At 47.8% G+C, this 25,805-nt stretch overlaps 1 protein-coding gene across 1 annotated transcript; it reads right to left on the reverse strand.

The window, feature by feature from the left end:
• Positions 1–15,667: 15,667 nt before the first annotated feature.
• GJA3 (gap junction protein alpha 3) lies at positions 15,668–17,309 on the reverse strand. Its single transcript, XM_006073245.4, has one exon. The coding sequence runs from the start codon at positions 17,064–17,066 to the stop codon at positions 15,843–15,845; it is 1,224 nt and encodes a 407-aa protein (XP_006073307.1). The 5' UTR covers positions 17,067–17,309; the 3' UTR covers positions 15,668–15,842.
• Positions 17,310–25,805: the final 8,496 nt, after the last annotated feature.

Here is a 25,805-nt window from a genome sequence, read left to right on the forward strand (position 1 = left end):
AGTTGGAATAACATTTCTGTCCCTTAACTGGTTTTATATTTGTGGATTTGATAGATTGACAGCAAATCTGATATTACTTAAATAGATATAGATTGCTCATTGTTTAATGAAGTAGGTAACATTTACAATAACACAAAAATTTTCTCATCCTCACCTTTTTAAGAACTACAGCTTTAAGCACTTTTCCTATAAACACATGTTGATTAAAGGTGATTAATCCTAACCATCTTTTGTTCTTTGAGCTGGTGCTGTATTCCACCCAGAGCAATAATGTTTTCCCTAAATGTCACCTCATGTGTGTTTTACCAAACGCCATACATCCTGCTGTGGCCCCACTATTCATAGTACCTTGTCTTGCTATTTTCTTTCTCTTTATTGTGAAAAAGGCTTCCCCCTTTTCTCAACAGAAATGTCTGCATAGTTCTGATGTGGATACGATTGAGGATTTAGAACTTCTGTCTTTGTCTTGACTGCAGTCCAAGGACTGGTTAACTTGACTCCCAGGAGCAAAAGAATAAAATAATCCTATTTTGTGAGGGCTGTTTGTTCTGTGAAACCACTTCATCTGGAGCACGTTTTGTTGCTTCCTGGACCTCCTTGGTTTGTGGTCCTACATGACCGTGATAAAGGGGCAATGAAATGATAGTTCATTTTGCTCCTCAGTGGTTCTGATGACAGTGCCCTATAACTACAACATGGTTGCCTTCAGATTGCTGTTGGAGATGCTCTGTTTTTCTGTTCTGAAGAAGATTTTGCCATTTAAAATGAATTAATGAAAAAAATTTTATTCATATTGAGAAAAGTGAATTTCCCATGCAAAATTGAATCTTCATTAACGCTTTTCTTTTTATTTAGACTTCTAACTGTATTGGGTAATGTAAGATATTAAAGAACTTTGCTAGGCAAGAAACTCAACTCTTCTTTTGGCCATAACAGTACATTATTTTAAATAGTACCTAATGTTTCTCTGCTGTGTGGAGCTGTTACCAGCGGATTACACACACTGAGACAGGGAGAGGAGGCTGTGAATTGTGTTGTGCGTCACACGTCTGTTAGTGCCTCCTAAATGGGGTCTCGTTCTGTCCTGGGCAACTGTGGCTTGCGGTTAGGTGGTTGTATGTGCACCATGTTAAGGGTCACAGTGATGGAGACGTGATAACATTGTACAGTTTTGGTTTGTACTACTCTTAATACCGGTCCATTTAACCTGAGATCTTAAATGTCTTGCAGTCTTAAATCACTATAAAAATTTACACTTTTATTTTTCCAGTTATTTCCAGAATGTACTATTACACACATATCACTTATGTTCCCACGTAAACACTGCCTGCACAGTCATCTTGTTTCCCTCAAGCAATATGGTCATGAAAGTGCGTGTGAAAATGTTTTTTAGAGAGTAAGTTTCTTTAATTAAATTATAATACAGTTGGATTTTCCCCCTCAGTAAGCCCCATACTCATTTTTAGAGCAGTTCTTTGGATTTCAGTTATTCCATTCTGCTATGTTCTTAGAAATAGACAGTTGTTAATAGTTTTTTCCCCCAATATTAAATACTTTTTTTTTTTTTTTTTTGCCATTCCTGAGAATAACTTATTTGAAAATGATACCACTATAACAAAATCTTACAGATTAGAATTTGATGTCCAGAACAGGTTAACTGTGTCAGTCTGAGTAGAAACACTTAAAATGGTGTCTCAGTTTGTACTTCCCCCCACCTCGTTACTTAGAAGCTAGATCTTAGAGAGGTACTGCAAGTAAATTGCTGTTACTACCTGAAAATGATACTGGACAAGAGAAAGTTCTTAATATCTGGACACATAATGTCCTAATTCATTACTGAGTTAAACAGTCCGTGAATTTAGGCCTTTTGAGAAAAAAAGAATGAAAGAGAAACCAAGATTTAATCTGTGAATAAAGTGTATATTAGGAATAGAACCAGAGGGGCCCACAGACCCTATGGGTATACCATTGGATGTCCCTGTTTTTGTTGAATGAAGCAGATGTAGATCCTGCCGGGGTCCAGGGGAAGAGCAGTCGGCTCCGGGAATAAATAAAGGACCAGGCCCTTTATTCTGTCTGGGTCTCAGTTTATTTGTAAAGTGACGGCTTTGCCTTGGGTTTCTGATTGTGGAATTTCAAATTAAGTATGGTTAATATTATACTTGAGACTTTGTATTAAATTTTTGCAGATTTATGTTTGCATCCATATGATTTATTTAGCAACATGTTTTTTTGGAGAGTGGAGCGATCTCTCCTAAAATAGCCTGAACACAAAGGGCATTAGACCTAGTTTTGTGAATCCTATTACTGTTAGATAATCCCTCACAGGTACACTTAGCACATGGAAATTCGTTATCACAAAACCTAAACCACAGATCTTCATTTCATATTTTCTCTGTGCCAGAGAGCTACTGCGAACTATGGTAGTTAGGAAGAGAAAGTAAAAGATGAAGTTAGGGTTCCAAAGGTTACAATTATGAGGGTGAACAAGATATACTTGTAAGGATATTGAATTCCTGAGGAGCACTAGGGAACGTATCCATGATAGTTTAAAGCAGAGATGGTGGATACTTGGAAATCGTCTGATAGTCTGTTAAGATCTAGTGTAGTCTTCATAGACGTCATAGACTTCAGCCACCACCTGTAGTTTATTTAGATTCCTGTAGTCTTGACATTGCTCATGACTCTGTAGCAAGTGGTCAGGAGCCATTACAGGTTAGTTTAATGGTTCCATTTTGGTGGCATCCCTGCTCACCTGTGGGTTCCAGACCAACTTGTAACAGTGCTTAGAGGGGCAGCTAGCGCTGGTGAGTCAGAGGCGATACCAGACCATGGAACCACATGCAACTAAGGTAACCGCTTCTAGGTTGTGTGATGTGCATGGAACACATAAGATCCAATATATTGCTTCAACCACTGAGCATTTATTTCATAGCAGTTGGTCACCAGTGTGCTGGTCATAGCCCTGTGTGAGAGATTCAAGTTTTCCATTTTGATTATGTCTGTGCTTCTAAGCTGCTGTCAGCAGGTGGCAGTAGTGTGCAGCCCCAGGCTTCAATTGCTCTTTTTTGTTTATACAACTGTAAATATACTGTACCTCTTTATCGGAAATTCTTGGGGATTTAGGATCCAGAATTTTCTTTAAAAAATGTGCCATGGGACTTGCCAGGAAGTCCAGTGGTTAGGACTCAACACTTCCAGTGCAGAGGGCACAGGTTTGATCGCTGCTCAGGGAACAAAGATCCTGCATGCAGGGCCGAAAGTACAAAAGACTTTTGGGGTCTCAGAGTTGCTGATGAGGGATTGCAGGTCTGTAATAAAAGTAATGGCAGATCTACTGTTTTCATTCAATGAAACATCTAGTATTTTTTTTCTCTTGTGTTGCTCAGTTGGATAGAGGTAACGGAAAGCTTTCTATAAAATTTGCCTATTGAAAATGGCAGGGAACAGGCATAAATACAGTGGGAGTTGTAGAACCATCATTGAATTCTGAAGCTTAAGAACAACTGCTTTTATTTTCCTTTTTCCTCAGAAATTGTAGCATGACTGTTCTGCTCAGAAGCCTTTTTTGAAAGGCTCATGTTATGTCCCAGAGCTGTTTATTCATCCAGCACACACACTCAAGTGACTATTATTCTCTCAGGTGCCCTAAGCAAGGTGCTGGGAACACAGTACCTCTCCTCAAAAGATGTCTACCTGGGGAGAAGGGAAAGTATGATGGAATACCAGAATAAGATGGAGCCATGGGCCTTACTGAACACAACCACCTGTATTAAACAATAAAATTTAATAGACAGGTCAAGTAATTTATACAGACTGCTCTTAGCTCAGCTTTCCGACCCTGACTGTAGGCCAGGCCAGGTCTCTACTGTGCTATTGGCTTCCCAGCTGCCTGCCACGGTCGTGGCCCCCCAGGTTCCCGAGGGAGCCGCGGGGCAGGAGCAGGTGTCTCACCAGAGATAAGGTCACAGGCAGGGGTGAGTGTGCATCCCGGCTCCACCCCCAGCACCTAGAAAAACCCTGCACAGGGAAGGTGTTCATAAACATTTGTTGAGTGAATTACTGATTGTAAGCACTTTTAAAGTCAAGCACCTAGAATGTGACCTGTGGGAAGCATGACCCACCATCCATGAAATAGCACCTGCTTTGGGTAAGTAGCACCTGCTTTGGGTTCACCTCTGAACACTGGTCTGCATCTCCAGGAGTCAGTCTGATTGGCCCTGTGTTCATTCTCTGGAGCTGCTGGTTGCCCGTGACCTTCTGTCTATGAGGGCTGAGGGAGTTGAGATGTAGGTCTTGGTGGTTCATAGTTATGTTCAAAATAGAAATACTTAGACGTCACTAGTGAAGCTTAAAAGGCAGATTTCTGATCTGTCTCCGGGAGGTTGATTTAGTAGATTCAGAGTGGGTCCCAGAGAGCTGCATTTTTTACACCTGGGTTCAAAACCCAAGACCTACAGTCAGAAGACCTCACTAACATTTCCTTTAGAAGAGATGAAAGAGAAGCCAATACAGGCATTTTTCTTATGAAAATTGTTTTGTACTTGTGTATTGGAACATATGCTTTTCAAAGTTTGAAAGCCTGCCTTTGGGAAACCAAGAGGAAGCCTATGTTTGTGGAAGGACTCGTTAACTGGAGTCTCCAGTTCACTTAGTCGAGCTCCAGAGAACTGTGAACTATTGCAGACACAGCTTTTACCTATTGCCGTAACCAAGGGGCATGTGGCTCATTTGAGATGGGCCTTTTCTCTGCATGTTTCCATAACTTTGAGGATATTGTTTCTCAAGAGTGGCCACGGGGATGAGCTGAATAGTCACTGGCCTCCTTTCTGTGGGAAAGCCCACAGAATGGTGTTCACACCAGCTCAGTAAGGGGTGCAGCTGGGCCCATTTAGGTCTTGTGGGCAGTGTGCACCTTCACCCCTGCTGGTCACTTCTGGTCTACCCCAGTCATCTGGGAGCTGCTGCTGTTGATAGAACAAGTATTTTGTGAGCAGATACCTGGGCAGGAGTAAAGACAGCTGCGGGACATTCTGGAAGGTAGGGAGACAGATGGGGCCACGAACAGCCCCACACCCCCCCAGAGCAGGTGCCTGCCCCTCCCCCCCCTGCTCTATCCACTCACTGTTTCCATTTCCAGACCTTTTCCTCTCACATCTCTAATACTTTCCCCCATTCTTAAACTCAGAGGTCAGCAAACCCATGTAAATAGGACCAGAGGGTCAATATCTCAGGCAATGTGGAGCATAGTGTGTAGGTACTTACAAGAAAATTTTCCACACATTTTTTACTGACAAAATTCAAAATATAATTGAGAACAAGGTTTCCTAACAGCTACAGTGAGGGGGATGGAAGGTTTTGGGGGAGTGCCCACCTTGCTTAGTTGGGTTTCAAAGTCAGTGGTTCACTATCATCAAAGTTGATTGCAAAATTCATCTGTTAGGTTTCATGTATTTTATTTTGGGGGTAAGTGCTCTTTAAAAAAAATCTGGCTGTGCTGGGTCATAGTTGTAGCATGTGGGATTCAGTTCCCCAACCAGGAGTTGAACCTGGGCCCCCGACATTGGAAATGTGGAGTCACAGCCACTGGACTTCCAGAAAAGTCCCCTAGGCTTTGTGAGCCTCTTAATAGTTTTGGTGCATGTTCTTTTTTTCAACCTTTTAAAAACGTAAAGCCATTCTTAGCCCACAGGGTATATAGACACAGGCTATGGACCAGATCCAGGCTGTGGGTTGCTTTATGGCCCTCTCTCTCAGCCACTGTAGGGTAGCTGTATTATTACTTCACTTTTCAGATGGAGAAGCTGATGAACAAAGGCCAAATAACTTAGCGAGCTCAGCACCCAGGAGGTGACAGAACCAGGGTTCCCATGGGCAGCTCCAGATACCACGTCACTGCACTGTGGTGTCCAGACGCTGAACCTATCCAACAGAGCTAGTGATTTACGCCCCAGCATCTCAGAGTTGGAGGAGCAAGATAGCCTGAAGATAGGGTGTAGGAGTGACCCCACAGACTTACAGCCCTCCAGGCTCCTCTGTCCATGGAATATCCCAGGCAGGGATACTGCAGTGGGTTGCCATTCCCTTCTCCAAGGGATCTTCCTGACCTGGGGATCGAACCCAGGTCACCAGCACTGTGGACAGATCCTTTACCATCTGAGCCACCAGGGATGCCCCGGTATGTGGTTTAAGAGTCTGTAAAAGAAGCCATTCCCCTGCAGTGCACTTTCCCCACACCCATGGGGTCTGGAGGTTTAGGGGAGGGTGAGACCCAAGGCCTCAGACACCATGTGTGACAGGTGGAGGCTGGAGGGAGACCTGGTCTGGTGCCCAGAAGGCTGGAGGGCAGGCTAGCCCAGGATGGGAGGCAGAGATATCCCAGTGTGCACCGTGAGCTGTCCCTGAACCTGGCAGGAGCCTCCACTTGTGTCTGCAGCCTGCTGTCAGGTGTCTTCTCATTCTAGAGCAAGGATGGAAGCTTTCAACAGGGAAGATGGACATCAGAATAAAAGGAAGGTGGAAGGAGAAACTGCAGTGGAAGATGAAGAAAACTGGAAGTGATATTCAAGGAAAGATAAACATACAGTAAACAGAGGCTATGGAAAAGGAATGTAAGACAAAAGAAAAATATTGGAAATATCAAGTAAATAACAAGTTTGAGAAGATCTTCATAAAGTCCTGTAAGAAGATGAAGAAAGGCAAAGGAAGAGAAGAAAACTCAAGGTTCAGGAGGTGCAACGTGAAACAGGCAGACTTCCAGAAAGAATAAAATGCAGGGGAGGAAGAAGGAGCAGGCCACCCCGGGTGAAAGGGCCCCCAGCCCACAGAGTGATTACTTCAGGGACTCAGACCAAGACACAATGCTGGGGAAAAAATCTGCATGTGAAGAAAAGATTCTAAAGGGTTCGCCAGAGGCAGAATTTAAAAAAAAACAAAAAACAAAAAACAAAAACACACAACCCAAACAAGCTAGGGAGTGCAAGTGTCATCAGGGTTTTTAACAGCAGTGCTGTGAGTTAGAAAACGATGCCCCAGTGCCTTTAAGATTCCAACAAAAAAATGATTATTCCAGTTTGGAATTCGTTATCTCAAACTACCAGGATGTGTTCAGATATAAAAGTTCTCAGAAAGTTTACCTCTTAGGTGCATTTGTCAAGGAGTGACTCTTCCCAAAGTGAGGTGTCCTTCAGTCACCTGTCAGTCCAGGGACAGGACGGGAGGGAGCATTGAATGGAGGTGGAGGATCAGGACCGGGTGGTCTCTGCCGGGAAAACTCGGACCCGCACCCTTCCCTTTGCGATATCGGTGTGGGGCCTGGCGGAGGGAGAGGAGGGAAGGGGCTGGCGCCTCTTAAATTTCAGGCTTCAGGCCGCCAGGGTTCTAGGAAACCTCAGTGTTGGCCCCTCACCCACCTCTGCCCCCAGCAGGCCACGGGCGCACCAGGTCCACCCGGGTGGGATGGGCAGTCTCCCTCCATCCTGGCGACAGCAGCTGGTCCCCACCACCCCCACTCCCCAGCATGGTTGCATACTTAAGAGTCATCTTTTATGGCATCCTACTCCAGTATTCCTGCCTGGAGAAGCCCATGGACAGAGGAGCCCGGCGGGCTAGTTTGTGGGGTCTCAAAAGAGTAGGACAGGAGTGAGCGACTCAGCACACATGCACTTGAGCCTCAGCTGGAGCGTGAATATTAATTCGCTGTTTTTTGTGCCAAGTCAAGGTGCGCCCCTTCCTCACCTGGGTCGTGATTTCGCCCCAGAGAGGAACCAGGTGTGTCCGGGGTTGCTCGTGGGTCCCAGCCGCCCGTCCCCCAACCAGGGCGCACCTGGGGCTGCGGGGGGCGGGGGTGGACAGCAGTCCTCGCGGAGTCCCCGCCGTCACACAGCATGGACTGCAGAGAGACGGATGGGGAAGGAGAGGGACGGGGGCGCGGGGCGAGTCTGCAGTCAGGGACTCCTGTCTCGTGCTCAGTGGGCGGGGGGAGGGGGTACGCCTTTCTCCCGCGGTTCCGCAGACCCCCGAGCCCTAGTGTGGCTAAGCGGTGGACAAAGCGCTGTGTTCGGGGCCCCTGGGGCCGAGGCTCCAACAGGCGTGATCCCGCGTAGAGTCACCATCTGGGAGGCGCTAGGCGGCCGGCGAGGGGGTGGTTTGCGCCGGGGGTGGGGCTGCTTTTGCGCCAAAGAGCCGGCGTGAGGTCCTCGGATGCTGGGGGTCCTGGATGCGCGGGGTGCCCGGATCCGCGGGTCCCTGGATGCTGGGGTCCCAGATGCGCGAGGGTCCTGGATACAACGAATGCTGGGGATCTCAAACGCTGGGGGTCCCGGATGCCCGGGGTCCTGGGTACGCGGAGCACCTTGCTCTGGTGTGGCCCGGATTGGCCACAGAGCTCACTGGTTCCTCAGAGCAGGCCGCGAGGGGCGGGCTGAGCGCGCTGCTGGCACGGTTTCCACACAATCTTTTAAAAACATCTGATTGCTCGTTTTTTAACGGGGTTGCTGACCCAGAAGTGGCAGCGACTCGAGAGGCCTGGATGGAGTACCAGCCACTCTGAGGTCCGCCGGGGAGGCCTTGGTTTGTACCCAGTCAGCAGACAGAGGATCCTCTAGAGGCCACAGGGCATCCGTGCCGTGTCGCTTCTCCCAGGGGCTTCCCACCAGATGGCTCAGGTCAGCCGCACCTGCTGCCCCTTCTGCAAAGTCCATCTTTCTCCGCCTGGTTCCGTTCTGGTCGTGTTTTGTGCCTGTAGACTGCGCCCCCGTCCCCATCACAGGCGGGCCGGCCCCCACCTCCCACCCCAGTACAGAGGAGGGGCTAGCCTTGCAGCCACGCTTGGGCACAGTGGGTGCTGAAGGGCGGCCCTTCTTACAAAATTTCAGTTGACAAGCTGCAGAAGGAAAATCATGCCCTTTCCCCAGAACTTGAAAGAAAAAAAAAAAAAATCTGTATTAAAGTACTAGCTGTTGTCTGGGGACCTGTCTGGGTACACTTAAGCTCACTCCTTTGGGTGAAAAAACTGTGTTCTGACAACCTGGTAGCTGGTGAAGCAGCTCCAGGCCCCACAGTTTGGAAGTCTTGTGTTTGTTGGTTGGGCACATTCACATACGTGCACACAAACACACGACCTGGTGTGCCAGAAGGGACCAGGTTTACCCGCTGGCAACATGGGGGACATTTCCAGTGACACGGGGGAGTATGAGTCAGGAAAGAAGCAGGTCGCCTTTGTAACTGAAGTCAGCTTTGTGGTAGATTATGTGGGTCCCTGCTAAGTTGTGTCCAACTCTTTGCGACCCCACGGACTGTAGCCCAGTAGGCTCTCTCCATGACATTTCCCAGGCAAGAATACTGGAGTGTGTTGCCATTTCCTTCTCCAGGGGTCTTCCTGACCCAGGGATAGAACCTGAGTCTTCTGCATTGGCAACTGGATTCTTTACTACTAGCATCACCAGGACAGATTATAGAAGCTCTCAAATCTAGATATTTGTGAAAAAGCAAACCTTCTGAAATAAGAGGTGTTTATTTAAATGCCCTTTTGTCTTTCTCCTTCTCCCCTAGCCTAGTGATGTGGCCCAGAACTCCACTTCGTTGAACTGAATCTCTGAAATAATCATGTGGTCAAACTTTCAGTCAGCATGCAACCGAAGGCCACAGCCACTCAGTGACCCTGTGGGGAGAGGCTGATGGATGCACACGGTAACACGCAGGAAACAGGGGAGGAGGCAAAGAAGATTCTAGAGAGCTTTTTAGAGGTGATAGAAAGTGACTACATTTTGGAATTAGGATGTGTAAGTAATGGCTTTCTGGACAATTCTCATTCTTTTTGGTTTAAATATCTTTCTGCTTTAGACTTGAAAAAATATTTTGGGCCAGATTATTTTGTGAAAAGAATAAAGAATACTAAATTTTCCCCATAAGGGGGAAACATCTTAATACAACAAATATATCTGAAAGTTCATCCTCTTGGAGTATTCACATTCTGCCCACCTGGTCCTTACCTGTATGCGCACATAACTGGTATATAAATACAATTACATTCATATTCCACTTTTGCACTGATAGAGCATAAGTATTTTTTACATAGTTCCTCTGAGTATTGTTGATTACATAAACTATTTCTGTAGTTTACTATGACTTCTTAAATTTTTTTAAGCATAAGGTCATTGGGAAAAGGCCTCCCTTGTACTTTACTCATTGCTGCTGATTATTTTAAGATTAAGACTCGCCTGTAAAATACGTGTCTGTGCCAGTCTTAAAAGAGAACAAAACAAAACCCCAGCCCCCAAACACAAAGGATCTTCTCCACAGGAATTGTAGAAACAGCACTATTCCCTCACCCACGCTTCTTCACATGGTCAGTATTGATTGGCATCAGCAGTGGACAAGACAACTCAGGGGACACATGGTCACAGAGCAGTCAGGGAGCCTGGATACCGGCAGGCGCACCTGCACCTTTGGGTGACACGTGACCCAGGGGATGAGAGGGCTGCAAACTCAGGGCTGTGGTGCAAGGAGGCTGAAGGAGCTGCCATCCACCTCGGTGGTGTGGGGAGATGTCTGGAGGGGTTGGACTTGAAATTGGGGTGGAGAATGGTTTGGGAAAGACAGAAGACATTCAACTCTCAGAGACTAAGAGGAGCAGTTCCTGAGGAAAGACCTGCACTGGGAGAACAGTGGGTACTGTGGGTGGTCTCCCTCAGTGCAGGTGCAGAGTCCACGCAGGGAATCGTGCCCCAAAAAGCCAGTAGCAGCTGGAGCTGGATCATGCAGCCTCGAAGCTTTATTTGTTTTTTTTTCGAAGCTTTATTTAAATGGGACTCACAGATGGTTTGTAAGTAGGTGTGTGACTTCAAAATGGAGCTTTAAAATATAAATCTGAGTGGTTTTGTTCCAGATGGGCTGAACAGGGCCCAGCCTGCAGGCAGAGAACACAGTCGAATGGCCAGCGAGCAGGTGGCAGAAACAAATGTGAGACTTGCCAGCAGAGAAATGGGCTGAAGAGGGGACATGATTTGGGATAGAGGGGAAGGGGTGGTGGTCGTTCTGAGGTTTTGAAGGAGGCCCATCAGGAGCAGCATCCAGCCCTGGCCAACCCTCTGTCAGCTTTGGCTGTGCTCTGTCTGGGATCCAGGTGGGGCCCTGAAGACCAGGGGCACGTCCTTGATCACAGATCAGACTAGGTGTGGACAGGCTATCAGAAAACTCTAAAGGGAGGAGAGAAAAGGACAGGGACTCTGGGAATGGCCACATGTAATGGGAAGAGAGAGAGGGACCAACAGGGCATGTCTAGGAGCTAGACCTCGGGGCTGCAGGGGTCCATCTCTGCCTATCAGCGGGATTTCCTTTGCCTCCACCCTCAAATCCCTACACCAGCTGACATGGGACAGCCTAACTCCAAATGTCGAATGCCAAGCCTAGTGACAGATTCAAAGAATCTCAGGGCTGGAGGGGACCCTGGAGGTGACAGTCAGATGAGGACCAGGGGAAGCTGCTGCCTGCCAGCCAGGTCATTCCCTGGATCTCTGGGGAACTGGGATGGTTTCTGGCGCTCAGGCCACAGGGGCTCAGAGTCTGCCTGCCTTCAAGCACTGGCGAAAGAACTGAGCAGTGCCACCAGAGACTGTCTGGCTTGAAACATCTAAAATATTAACTATCCATCCCTTCACAGGAGATTGGAGGAACCCTGGCAGATACAGCTGGCTACCTAGCTAGCTGTGCTCCTATTGTGAACAGTCAGAACTTTCTCTTTCGACCTGGGCAGATTGCGATGCTTTAAAAAAGCACCAGGAATGCTTTTTGGGAATCAGAGTTTTCCATCATGTGACTTGGCCAGATTCCAGGGAATTTATTCATCGACAGAGGAGTTGGATAGAGGACAAGCATAAACACAACCCTCAGACCTCACTTTTGTCCATGCTCATCTCTTGTGCTTTGAGCCAGCACAATGAAAGTGCTTCAATAAGCAGGGTCAAGTAGGATGGACCAGAGAGAATGTGAAAGCCAGATTATGGCTGTGATTAGAGGCTGAATGCCCTTGGTCACGCGGCGTGAACTAAGACCACCTTTATTATAAACAGCCGCCTGGCTCTTGGAGGCATAGAATAGATGACGACTGCATTTTAAACTGTTTTGTTCAAATGAATGAAGCACAGTCATTTTGGAAAACAGGGAGGCAAAATTTTGAAAGAGCTGAAAAGGTTTTCAAATGCTTGTTATTTTTAACATTCCTGAGGGACTTGGGTCACTTGCCTAGAGAATCCCATGGACAGAGGAGCCTGGTGGGCTATAGTCCACGGGGTCGCAAAGAGTCGGACACAACTGAGTGACTTCACTTTCTTTTCTTTCTTTCTGGGTCACTTTAGTCCCCACGAAGTATAGGAACTGATGCCCTTTTACTAGTTTAGAAGCATTGGGTTGTTTGGCTTTGAATCCATGTGTAAGTGAGAGTTGGTTCATTTGGGAAGTGTGTCCACCAAGCTATCTGGAATTCGCTGGAGTGACCTTGGGTGGGGAGGTGTCCTCCCGTGGGAGTGCTGGTCTCTTTGGGAAGCAGAGGGACAGATACATCACAAGTCTCAGTGCAGTTTGTGTCTTTTGATCAGTAATTCCACTTCTACAAATGTGTCCTAATGAAACAGGGATGTGGAAGAGATTTATGAACAACATACACTATTTAAAATAGTCAAAAACTGGAAATAATTTACATGTCCAACATATAGATTCTGCTTAAACAAATTATCATATATTTATATGGTAGAAAGTCAAGAAGCCTTTAAAATTATGAATTTGAAGAAAATGTATTAACCTGAAGAAATGTTCATAATATAGTAGGAAAAAATATCAGAATAAATATGATCACTTAGAAAATATCTATAAAAATAAAAATGTTAGCAAAGATTTATCTCTGGGTGGGATTTTAAATGTCCTGTACATTTTTCTTCCTGCTTTGGTCTTTGTACTTTCAGTATCACGTGTCTTGGTATAGATTTTTTTCCTTTGACTTGAGCTTTATTGGGCTTTTGAAGCTATGGGTTGGATCTTTGATTAATCCTGGCAAATTCTCAGCTGTGTCTTTTCAAATATTGTCTCTGCTCCTCTCTGTTCCCTGTCCTCCTGGTTACTGATTAGGCATACCTGGGACCCTCCGTCTCTGTCCTCATGACATGGAACCTCTTTTTCATGCTTCCCATTTCTGTGACTCTCTGAGCAGCATTCTAGTCATCCCTTCAACTGTACCTTTAGTATTTCTTCAGCTGTGTGTTAAATCTATTCATTGTCTTAAATTTCAACTATTATTTTTTAAAATTTCTAGATCTCCTATTTGGCCTTTAGTTTTATAATTTCTTGTTCTCTGCACTGACTATTAACCTTGCCTTTTAATTCTTTAGGCATAGTAGGCATAATTCAATTATTCTCTGATAAGTCTAGAATCTGAATTCCTTGTAAGTCTATTTCTGCTTTCTGTTGTTTCTGTTTAACCTCACTCATGGAGCCTCATTTCATTTCTTTTTTAAACTTTTATTTATTTATTTTTTTGCCACGCAGCTTGTGGGATCTTAGTTCCCTGACCAGGGATTGAACCTGCGTGCCCTGCTGTGGAAGTGTGGAGCCCTGGGGTGAGGACCTGAAGGAGAGGTGACCAGAGGGGCACAGGAGCCCATGGATGAGGAGTTTAGCCCCAGAGCTGGTGGCACTTTGACCCACTCAGGGGAAACTCGAAGTCTGTCTCAGTAGAGCTGGTTTTACAGAAGGAATCCCCTAGCCTGGCCAGGAGAGAGTGTCTCTGAAACCATACCATCCACTGCTCCAACCTGTGTCAGAGGAAGTTTAGACGGTTCGAGCAGAACCCAAGCTGGACCCAGCCCATTTGAAGTGCAGGGGCGGGGATGAGGGGGTGCCCCTTCCAGGTGGCCCTGCCTGTCCTGCCCATCCCTCAATCCATGGGGGACCTGGCAAGACAGAGGCTGGGCGGGACAGTCTCAGGGTGTCCATTCCTGGCCCTCGGGCCTCCTGCGGTCCCACTCCCCTCCATACAGAGGCCACGGATCACTTCTCATCAGGGATAGTGTCTCAAGGCAAAGCTTAGATGGTGAGTGGAGAAAATCTTGAGTCCTGGAACACAGGGGAACAGGGAAGGACTGTTCCAGCTTCAGCTAGGTTTGCCAAATGGGTCAACTCCAAAATGTGAGGGTTCCTGGTGGCTGTTTTGTGTCTCATCCAGACTAAATCATCTGAGTATGGAGGCGGTCTCGGAGACCTGGCTGTGCAGACATACCAGATGGAGATTCTCCTGTTGTGTTAATGGTTAAAGAGCTAGTTTCTTAACCATGCCTTCAGCGAGGCTGAGAAGGGATGTGCCTTCCAAGCAGGCACTACCAGCCAGCTCCACACAGTCATCCTTTCATCATGTCAGTGGGTCGCTGTTTATGATATAAAACACAGTCTGCCATGGAGTGTGGCCCCACATACATCATCAGGAAGGTAAAGTTATTCGTAAAAGATGAACCAGGTGGGACAAGGTACAGTTTTTGGGACAAGGACTGATGAGATGCAGGGGAGGTGCGAGGTGATGTGTGATAAGCACCAGGCTCAGCATCACCACTGTTCACTAGCTTGTAAATAAGGAGCCACTGGGACCCTGTGCTGTCGTCCAGCCACGGCTGCACAGAACCCGCCTCTGCAGTCAGTGTAGGAACAGTGTGGACATCTTAAGGCCCTGTCCCAACCAGTACCCATGTGTGCAACCACGACACTGTCACTCACACCTCCAAAAGCAAACAGGCTACCCACAAAGAATGGTTAGGAGACTTGAGGAGTTTTATTTTGTACTGTTAAAAAAATGTAGGTCATGGATTCATCTGTATAAATAAGTTTTCTGGCAACAGTAGTTAACTTTTAACCTCCCATTCAAAAACTTCACAACTTCAAGCATTTGAACTGCACTTAGAGATTTTCCAACGCTGGCTTCAGTTGTATATGGTACATTTTCACAGTAATTAACTGACTCATAAAGTCGAAGAATTTCTTTTAAAGTTCAAATCTTTACTAGTATGTAAAGGACAAATTTGCACTCTTTTGATCAGTATCCACTTTAATAGGACTATTTGCTTCATTTTTCCTGAAAGATAGTAAATGGGGAAAAATAGGCATATCTGTACAATTCATATCAAAGCACAAAATGCCATTTAAAAAATAAATACCTAAGGCATACTTGTCACACTTTTACTCAGTTTCCTTGGCCATTCAAACTTTTCTCAAGGGTCCGCCTCTTGCAGGCTCTCCTGCCTGCCTGCCACATCTCTGCCCCTGGAGGGTGGCTGCTCCTCAGTTGTCATGAAGGGTGTGGTTTGATGTCCTGGGCTTCAGAGACCTGTCAGAAACTCAGTGACTGTATGGAATCTTTTTTTAGTACTGTTTGGCAAATATCCCAAATGAAATTCAACTCTAAGTTAAAGTCTCAAACAGAGATAAGACTAAGAGCTTCTAGACTTGCTGGGCGGTCCAAAGCCTCGGGGGGCATAGGGCTGGAAAACCGTTGACCCCAACCTGAAGTGACACAGACCCTCTGCCTTCCCACAGCAGACACCACAGCCCACACCAGGCCGCAGCATCTCCGGGAAGGCCGCTGGGCTCTGGGCGCGCAGGCTGCTGGGAGAATCTTTGGAGGCCCCCGGCCCCTGTGCCCCCTCCCGTCTCGGATGCGCCCCTCACTACCTCACAGCGCTAGGAACAGCAAGCACTGACACACGGACCCGACCCTCGCTCGCCCCCTCCACCCGCTCCAGCCCCTCCCGCCTCCAGGCCGCCCCCCGCCGGTGAGCGCCCTGGGCCTGGACGCTGGGCCGCCGCTAGATGGCCAAGTCACCGGCCCTGGCCCGGCCGCCGCTGGACTTACTGGCCTTGCTGGACCGGCCAGGGTCTGCGGGGGGCTCTGGGGGCGCGTGCAGCTCCACGGCCGTCACCGCCCCCTCCCCGTCGCTGTCGCCCGAGCTCCCCGCCGCGCCCTCCGGAAGGGACTGCTGGGGGCCACCGCCGGGGCTCTCGGCTGCAGGCGGCGTCAGCGCGGGCGGAGAGGGCTTCCTAGCCGAAGTCTGCGGCTCGGCCTCACGGTTGGCCCAGTTCTGCGCCGGGGCGCGCAGGCCCTGGTTGCCGCCGCCACCGGGGGTGCCGGGGGTCCCGGGCAGGGCCGCGGGCGGGGGCGGCTCGGGGTAGCCTGGGGCAGACGCCTGCCCCAGGGAGGAGGCAGAGGGCGCGTAGTAGGGCGGGAACCCGATGGTGACGGCGGGCGGGGCGGAGTTGGGGGGCAGGAGGAGGGGGCTCCCCCCCACCGGCTTTACGGACCCCGCCCTGGAAACAGGGGTGTCCGGGCGGAAGGGGCTGGTCATCCCCTGTTTCAGCTTCTTCCAGCCCAGGTGGTAGATCTCCAGCACGTTGAGGAGCAGGGACACGCAGGCCACGGCCAGCATGAAGAGGATGAAGATGGTCTTCTCCGTGGGCCGTGAGATGAAGCAGTCCACCGTGTTGGGGCAGGGCCAGCGGTCGCAGCGGTATAGCGGCTTCAACTGGAAGCCGTACAGGAAGTACTGCCCGGCGATGAAGCCCACCTCGAACAGCGTCTTGAAGATGATGTTGAAGACGTAGGTGCGGAGCAGGGCGCCAGCGATGCGCACCTTGCCGCGGTCGTCGCGCACCGGGGCCGGGTCCTGGTGCCCCTCCGGGCCGGCGGCCTTTGGCGGCTCCTCCTCACGCTCCTTCCGCTTCTCTTCCATGCGCAACAGGTGCAGCACGTGGCCCAGGTAGATGAGCGTGGGCGTGGACACGAAAATGATCTGCAGCACCCAGAATCGCACATGCGAGATGGGGAAGGCGCGGTCGTAGCACACGTTCTCGCAGCCGGGCTGCTGCGTGTTGCAGGTGAAGTCCGACTGCTCGTCCCCCCACACCTCTTCGGCCGCGGCCCCCAGCACCAGAATCCTGAAGATGAACAGCACCGTCAGCCAGACCTTGCCGATGACAGTGGAGTGCTCCTGGGCGTTCTCTAGGAGTCTCCCCAGGAAGCTCCAGTCGCCCATCGCTTCAGACTGCTAACCTGCAGGAGAACAGGCTCGTTACTAGGCCTAGGCCGGCTAGGCGAGCCGAGGGCACGGCCCCCGGGCAGCCCTGGGCCACGATGTGCGTGGGATATGCTGTCATGGGGAGCTGTGCTCACCCTCCCCAGCCGGAACCCTCCAGGGAAGGTTGTGAGTGTCCATGCGGGTATGCAGGAGCAGGTGTGTATGTACATGCACAGGTGTGTGTACATGCCCAGCTGTGCATGTACATGAACACGTGTGTGTGCAGGCACAGGTGTGTGTATACATATACATGTGTGCATGTACAGCTGTGTGTGTGCATGCATACTTGCAAGAGCAGGTCTGTAAGTGCATGTACAGCTGTGTGTACATGCACAGGTGTGTGTGCATGTACAGCTGTGTGTGTACATGTACAGGTGTGTGTGTGTACATGTACAGGTGTGTATATGCACATGTGCAGGTACAGGTGTGTGTATGTGTGCAGCACAGGTGTGTTTGTATGTGCATGTCCAAGTGTGTGCACATGCACAGGTGTATGTTCATGCAAGGTGTTTGTACATGTACAGGTGTGCATGTGTGTATGTGTGCAGACACAGGTGTGTGTATACATGTACAGGTGTGTGTATGTACATGTGAAGTCACAGGTGTATGTATGTGCATATACATGTGTGTGCACACATGTATAGGTCTGTGTGTACATTATAGGGGTGTGTGTGCACATGTGCAGGCACAGGTGTGTGTGTACATGTATAGGTGTATGTGTATGTGTGCAGGCACAGGTGTGTTTGTATGTATATGTCCAGGTGTGTCTATGTATATGTATGGGTGCAAGTACAGGTGTGTGTGTGTGTGTGCACAGATGCAGGCACAGTTGTGAGCATGCCTGTGTCTTTTCCTGAGCAGGGTTTGGTAACTATCCCCAGCACCTGTGGCCCTGAGCAGAGGTCATGCTGCACAGGTGCCAGCAGGAGGGAGGCAACCGCAGGCCACGAGGAGGGCTGCCTGAGGGAAGCCCCCGCCCCCTCCGGTCCTCGTCGCTCTGCACACAGCTGGGCCGATTCCTAACCTGACAGCTGGTGTCGTTCAGAAAGAAGGGCCTCGTGAGGTCTCGGGTGACTGCCGAAGGCCCGAAGGCCGGCGGGTGATAGGAGGGTCGATGGGTTGGGGGGAGGACAGAAAGGAACACGTTGTGAAAATTAAACAGAGCAGGACTGGTGTGCGTGCAGACGCAGGGAGGACGGACCCTGGGCGCGGGGCCCTAGTCTGTCCTTCCCGAAGGAAGGGGCCTGTGTCCCGCGCCCGTGGGGCCGGACTGTGGGCTGCAGTGCTGGGGCAGGGCAGCCGCATGGCCCAGTGTCCTGCGGAAGGACGGGCTGGAGGGAGACCAGCTGGAGAGGTCTCCCAGCCGCTGGAGGGAGACCAGTTGGAGAGGTCTCCTAGCCGGGAGGGTAGTGGAGGGTCCAACTACGGGGGGAGGGCCAGGGCTGAGCCTGGACGAAGGCAGGGCCCTGGGTTGGGGCCGCGCGTGCTCCGGGGAGCGTATGCTCTGAAATCTTGTTTTATCTGTTATCTGTATTACTGTTTTCCCCTGAGTCTTCTGGGAAAAGTGACTTCTAGGAAATTCTAACCTTAGGGGTAGAGAGTCAAACAGCAACCCCAGCTTCCCCAGACCAGACCCCGTAGGGCAGCAGGTGCGGGGGGGCGGGCGGGGGGAGGGCGGCGCACCTGTGAGGGCCCCCCCAGAGGCCAGAGAATGGCCCGAGGGGCTGGACCCGCGGAGTTGGGGACGCCGGCGGGCTTCGGGGGAGCCGGTGACTAAGGCGTCCACTCGTCCACTCCGGGAGAAGAAGCAGAGAAGAGGCCCTTTGATCTCACGACAAGGAGGCCACGGACGCCCTTCCAGTGACCCGGCCGCGGGCCAGGCCCGGGGAGCACGTGGGGCGGGTTGGAGACCCGAGGGTGAGGGGGACCTGTCAACCTGGGCCCCGGAGGAGGATGGGCGGTGGGGGCTCCTGTCGCCCAGAGGAGGGAGGGGGCGGGGGCGATGGGGGAGGGGCGGGGCAGCTGCAGGGAGATGAGACTCCTCTCCCCAGTTAAGAGGGCGTCTTTCAGGCTAGGACAGGCCCTGAGCTGCAGAAGAAGAGTTTGGAATGTGGGAACAGAGCAGTCGAGCCGGGGTGCCCTGGAGAAGCCGGGAGCTGGGAGCTGGGGGTGGAGGAGGCGGGGCTTGAGGAGAACCCGGGCATAACAAGGCTCTCAGAAGGCAGCAAGCCTGCGGGGCTGGGCAAGTGAGGACTGAGCAGAGGAGACCCCAGTGGGGAGGGGGTGGGGGGGGTGGGAGGTAGAGGTGGGGAGGGGAGTGGGGGTCGGGAGGGGGGAGGGGGTGGAGGGTGGGGGTGAGACTGGGTGGAGCAGGTCAGAGATCTGGTTAACGGGAGGCAGGTGGACCACAATGGTCAGTGACCAGAACCTGGGCTCTGACTCCAGGTGAGTTGGGAAGATACTGGGTGGGGGGAGGGGGTTGAACAGCTGTGATACAATCCTACGTCTTTATGGGACCAGTGGTACTGGTGCTGAGAACTATCTCCAGGGCAAGGGTGAAAGCGGAGGGTCAGAGGGTGGAGGGTGCGGGGGGGGGGGGGGGGGGGGGAGGGGCGCAGAGGACGAACAGTTTTGTTTAGGAACGTTCAGCCTGAAATGTCTATTAGGCACGCATTAGAGGTCAAGTCATCATGGACCTCCTCAGTGCCCTGAGACAGCACTGAGGAGGTCTTCTAAGGACTGGGATGGGGACGGGGGCGGGGGTGGGGGTGGGGAGGGCAGCGCAGAGGGGCTGGAGATCAAGCCAGGTGCTCCAGCATCCAGAGGACCATAAGCTGCCCATCTGAAAATGCCAGTTTTAGTTGAGACTCTAGAACGAACAAGAGCAAAATGTACAATTTGCATTGCACTAGATTCCCTTTTGTAACAGACTGACACTAGAAACACTCCTATTTGGTTTATAAATTGGAGGCAATAGAATGACCAGGCATATTCATTCCGTGTTTTCTTGTGATTTCCTGGAACACCACAAGTAGGATCTGGATACTGACGTGCAGGCTAAACCAGAGAGTTCTATGTTTAACTAGTAACGTTTGCCAGGGTTTGCCAGGGTTTGGCATGGGCAGTGGTGGCCCTAATGCTATTTTTTTGCAATCCCTGACTTGGTACAAAGCTAAAAGGACTTGGTAGGCTGTGAAAAGTGGGTTTGGTATAGTGAAAAGTGGGCTTATCTGGTTATCTTTTTAGCCATTGGAAAGACTGTTTCTTTCGCTTTTTTTTTCATATTTTACATGCCTATTTCCAGCTCTCACACTTAAGACAGTAATTTCTAGATGCCAAGAGACCTAGACTATGGTATTACGTACCTACATGCATACTGACTCAATGGGCATCACCGACTCAATGGACTTGAGTTTAAGCAAACTCTGGGAGATGGTGAAGGACACGGAAGCTTGGGGGGCTGCAGTCCATGGGGTCACAAAGAGTCAGACATGACTGAGCAGCTGAACAACAATGCATGCTATGTCGCTTCAGTCGTGTCCAACTGTTTGTGACCCTATGGACCATCGCCTGCCGGGCTCCTGTGTCCATGGGATTCTCCAGGCAAGAACACTAGGGTGGGTTGCCATGCCCTCCTCCAGGGGATCTTCCCAACCCAGGACTGAGCTTGCGCCTCGTATGTCTCCTGCATTGGCAGGCGGGTTCTTTACCTCTCAGTTCAGTTCAGTTCAGTCGCTCAGTCGTGTAGGACTCTTTGCAACCCCATGAATCGCAGCACGCCAGGCCTCCCTGTGCATCACCAACTCACAGAGTTCACTCAGACTCATGTCCATCCAGTCAGTGATGCCATCCAGCCATCTCATCCTCTGTCGTCCCCTTCTCCTCCTGCCCTCAATCCCTCCCAGCATCAGAGTCTTTTCCAATGAGTCAACTCTTCGCATGAGGTGGCCAAAGTACTGGAGTTTCAGCTTCAGCATCATTTCTTCCCAAGAAATCCCAGGGCTGATCTCCTTCAGAATGGACTGGTTGGATCTCCTTGCAGTCCAAGGGACTCTCAAGAGTCTTCTCCAACACCACAGTTCAAAAGCATCAATTCTTCGGTGCTCAGCTTTCTTCACAGTCCAACTCTCACATCCATACATGACCACTGGAAAAACCATAGCCTTGACTAGACGGACCTTTGTTGGCAAAGTAATGTCTCTGCTTTTCAATATGCTATCTAGGTTGGTCATAACTTTTCTTCCAAGGAGTAAGTGTCTTTTAATTTCATGGCTGCAATCACCATCTGCAGTGATTTTGGAGCCCCCCAAAATAAAGTCTGACGCTATTTCCACTGTTTCCCCATCTATTTCCCAAGAAGTGATGGGACCAGATGCCATGATCTTAGTTTTCTGAATGTTGAACTTTAAGCCAACTTTTTTACTCTCCTCTTTCACTTCCATCAAGAGGCTTTTTAGGTCCTCCTAGCACCACCTTTATCATACTTATCACACCTTTTTATAATTCTAGTCTGACTCTTTAAAGAGGAAATAGAACTGAAAATAAGTTTCTTAAAATAACAAAAGATTCATTCTTCTTCTGCTCTTTGGAGATGACCCCAACACATAGCTTTGGAATCCCAAGAGCAAGATGGAAGCCAGGCCTGTAAGAGCCTGCATAGAAAAGATCAACCACAGAGACAAGCATGAAAGAGGAAAAAGCTGAACCTCCAAAGTTTCACACTGACTAACGGGACACTTGTTCTCCAGAAGAAAGGGACTGACCACAGCAAGAGGCAGGACACCCAGTGGCAGTGGCTGCAGACACACTTCACGCTTCAAAGGACAAGTCCTCCAGCTTCATTCTTCATATTTGTCACAACAATTTATTTTTATTTCTTGCATATGAAGTTTAGGCAGAACTTGTCAAGTTCCACAAAAATCTGAGACACAGGTTTGATTGGAATTGCCTGGAATTCACAGATGAGTCAAATTTACCTCTCTACAATCTAGTGCTCCCACTGCTGAGCACTACTGCTCCATAGATGAAGGGCATCTTTATGCCATTAGGATGCTGTCCCAAAAGGTCTTACACACCTTTTGTTAGACTTATTCCGAGATAACTTTGTAGTTGTTCTAATTCTTCATTCTAAATAGTTGTTTTCATTATAATTTCTGAGTAGTTGTTATCGGTACCTAGGAACCTTATTCCGAGAAGGCAATGGTAACCCACTCCAGTACTCTTGCTTGGAAAATCCCAGGGACGGAGGAGCCTGGAGGGCTGCCATCTATGGGGTTGCACAGAGTCAGACACGACTGAAGCGACTTAGCAGCAGCAGCAGGAACCTTATTTCTGTATATTGATCTTGTATTCAGCAACCTGGCAGAAAACCCCTCCTAGATGGACCAGTCGGGAGAGTCCTTTGGATTTTCTGTGAAAGACGCAGAATCCTATCCTCTTAAGGAGAGATGTGTCTCTTCCTCTTCTAATTTGAATCCCTGTTTTTTCTTTTTCTTGTCTTCTTGCATTGGCTTGGACTTCTGGTACAATGTTGAATGGTGACATTTTCCCTGGTTTCAATCTGAAAATGATGCTTCTGAAGTTTTATCATCGAGTGTGATGTTTCAACTTGTATCAGGTGGAGAAATTTTCGTTCAGGCTTTGATTTGTTTTCTAAATCATGAATGAATATTGGATTTGGTGGAATGCTTTTTTCTCTGCATCTATGGTGACTTTTAGATGGTGAAGCATCTTTTGGGTCATGACTTTAATATATGATCAAATTAAACTGGCTACAACTTTATTTTAGATTATGTGTTTGTTCATACTTGAGATTGATCTTATTGTTTTTTGTACTGTCTTGGATTTTGAAAAGAAAGTTATTTTAAAATTCTTTGTGTAAAAAGCTTGTATAAAAATGTCCAATAGGCTGCACTCACCCTCTGTGATGGCCCACACTCTGTCTCTGGAGTGTGCTTCTCTCTGAATCTGAATAAATCTACTTCTTATCTAAAAAAAAAAAAAAAAAAAAAAAGAATGTCCCATGAAAGCTCTTGGGCTTAAAGTCTTTTTGTTTATTTTGAGTGGTTGGGAGGACTAGATCACAAATTCAATCTCATTATCTGTTATTAACAGAAGTAGGTTTGCTAAAGTCATTTTTGATCATTTATATTTTTTAGAGAATTTTCCATTTCATCCAAGTTTCAAATTTATTGGCATAAAATTATTCATGGTATTTTCTTATGATGCAAAGACTCCATGATATCTGTAGTTAGATTCCTTTGTTTGGTTCCAAATATTGTTTGAGGCTGTTAAAGTATTAGTCTTGCTAGAAGTGTTTCTTTTAATAAAGAATCAATTTTGATATGCTTGAAAAAGAGTGAGAGTTTGTTATTTTTTCCAGTGTCTTATCATGTATACCGTATTCACAATACATAGAATACATCTACCAAAAACTCCTAAGGATCTTTTAAATAGATAATGAAGATTTTAGTGTTTACTGATGGCTTTGTAAATGACACATATGCAATTTAAGAGTATCCTTGACCTTAGTGTAAAATTATTTCTTATTATATCCAGGGGTTTCCCTTCCTAATTTTAAATGGAAATTTAACTTTTCAATAATCTGAAGCTCTGGCAGGAAATATCACTCTCATCCAGAACTGACTGATTTAGTGGAATTATAAAACACTAACTTTCCAGCTTCTTTATTAGTAATTCTAAAGCATTTCTAGGATTGTATATTTTACTGTCAAAGAAAAAATCCCAGAAACATGAAACTGTTTTAAATTCATATTTTAATTTCATTATCTTATTTATTCATTAAGAATATATGAAAACATTTATAATAGTTCCTGCCATCCATGTATTATTATTATTCTCACATCTTCTCTTTCACAGAATTTAATTACTTATGAATATGCAAAAAATCATGCTCCTAAATCTTTATTTGGTGAAGGTAAATATGGGTGACACTTTGATTTTTAGTCAAAGGGAAGGACTCACTAGTCTTTGTTTTTGACCTTCTGTAACATACAAACTTAGTGAGAGCTAATTTTAAGTCAAGAGCAATTTAAACAACTATGTTAAAGAACAAATGTCTTCAAGCTTGTATATTCAGGAATGGCAAGATTAAAAGTACACTTAAGATTTTAGCCACAGTATTTTTTCTTAAAATACTTGAATAAAATAAATATTCCCTCCAGATAGGAGTATCACATCACAGTTCCACAATTAGAATTCTAATATTAAGCTAGAAAGTTACCAGCTGGTCGTGCTTCAGTTCAGTTGACAGAAAACGTAGATAGTCTGCAGTGAAATTAGAAACATGACTGTCTTCCAAGGCTATTCATGCCACGCTGGGCACCCTCTCCAAGCCCTTCAAACAGTTCCCTGCCCACTGCCTCGTCAGCTCCTCCCGCCCTTTATTAAACCATGTTGCACATTTCTAGAATGAATTCTGCGAAAGACCTAAGAACACCATTAGTAATTTTCACTCACTCAAACATTTTATTTAGACATTATAGTGATGTGTTCGGAGGAGGCAATGGCACCCCACTCCAGTACTCTTGCCTAGAAAATCCCATGGACGGAGGAGCCTGGTAGGCTGCAGTCCATGAGGTCACTAAGAGTCGGACACGACTGAGCGACTTCATTTTCACTTTTCACTTTCATGCATTGGAGAAGGAAATGGCAACCCACTCCAGTGGGCTGCCGTCTATGGGGTCCCACAGAGTCGGACATGACTGAAGCGACTTAGCAGCAGCAGCAGCAGCAGCAGCAATGATGTGTTACTTTTAATGTACTTCAACATTAGCCCTCAAGGTTTTAATAACTGAATAGTGGGAAAAAAAAGTTGTCTCCCTCATGGCAGTGCACAACCTTCTGAAGGCTGGTTTGGGCCAAGAGTAAATAACAATCAAGGAAACTATAGGGTGTGACAGCTTCCTGTGTTCTGAGCAGCTCATCATGCCTGAAACACAAGGTCAGGATGTCTCAGTAGTACACCAGACAGTGACCTCATGAATGCAGTTAAAAGGTAATTTCCCTATGTAAATCCCAGTGACACCTTTCAGGAATCTTATTCATAATCCATGAAAGGAACATGGAATCGCAGCATCTTAGAGCTGGAAGGACCTTAGAAGTGGCCCTACTGTCATCCTCACTTTACAGATCAGAAAATGGATGCCCAGAGAGGTTCTGTGATTTCCCTGAGGTTGCACAGCACGCAGGGCTGAAGTTGGCATAAGAACTCCTGACTTTCTGCTCTGGGTCCCCGTCCACGTCACCTCATGGGATTAAGCACCACGCACATGGTCCAGATGACAACAGGTGCGTTTTGAGCTGTTTCTACCACACTTTAAAAGAAACGTGTAGAAACATGGGTTAGAGTATGTTTTAGGCTTTGCTCTTTTCTTCCAGTCCAGAATGTCTAAAATTGTCAAATATTTTTTATTGCTAACAACAGCCAGCTACCTCATCATATAAATTGGAATTGTCATTTTAAAGCAAATTCAGGTATTATCTTTATTCTTGCTTAGTGAACAAAACCGCACAGCCTTATAATTATGGCATTTTATTGTTCCATTTATATTACAGACACAAATTACATCTGTCAAAATGTTTTCTATGTTCTGCAGAAATAATAATTTATATAGTATAAATAGAATCTAAATTTTCTTATTCGAATCTATTTCTATTAGTACAAAGCAGAACTCT

The sequence above is a fragment of the Bubalus bubalis genome, chromosome 13, assembly GCF_019923935.1.
Source record: "Bubalus bubalis isolate 160015118507 breed Murrah chromosome 13, NDDB_SH_1, whole genome shotgun sequence".
In the NCBI taxonomy this organism is placed as follows: Eukaryota; Metazoa; Chordata; class Mammalia; order Artiodactyla; family Bovidae; genus Bubalus; species Bubalus bubalis.

Excerpts from the sequence above, each read along its gene's own strand:
- GJA3 (XM_006073245.4), bottom strand. The coding sequence starts at position 17,066 with ATGGGCGACTGGAGCTTCCTGGGGAGACTCCTAGAGAACGCCCAGGAG.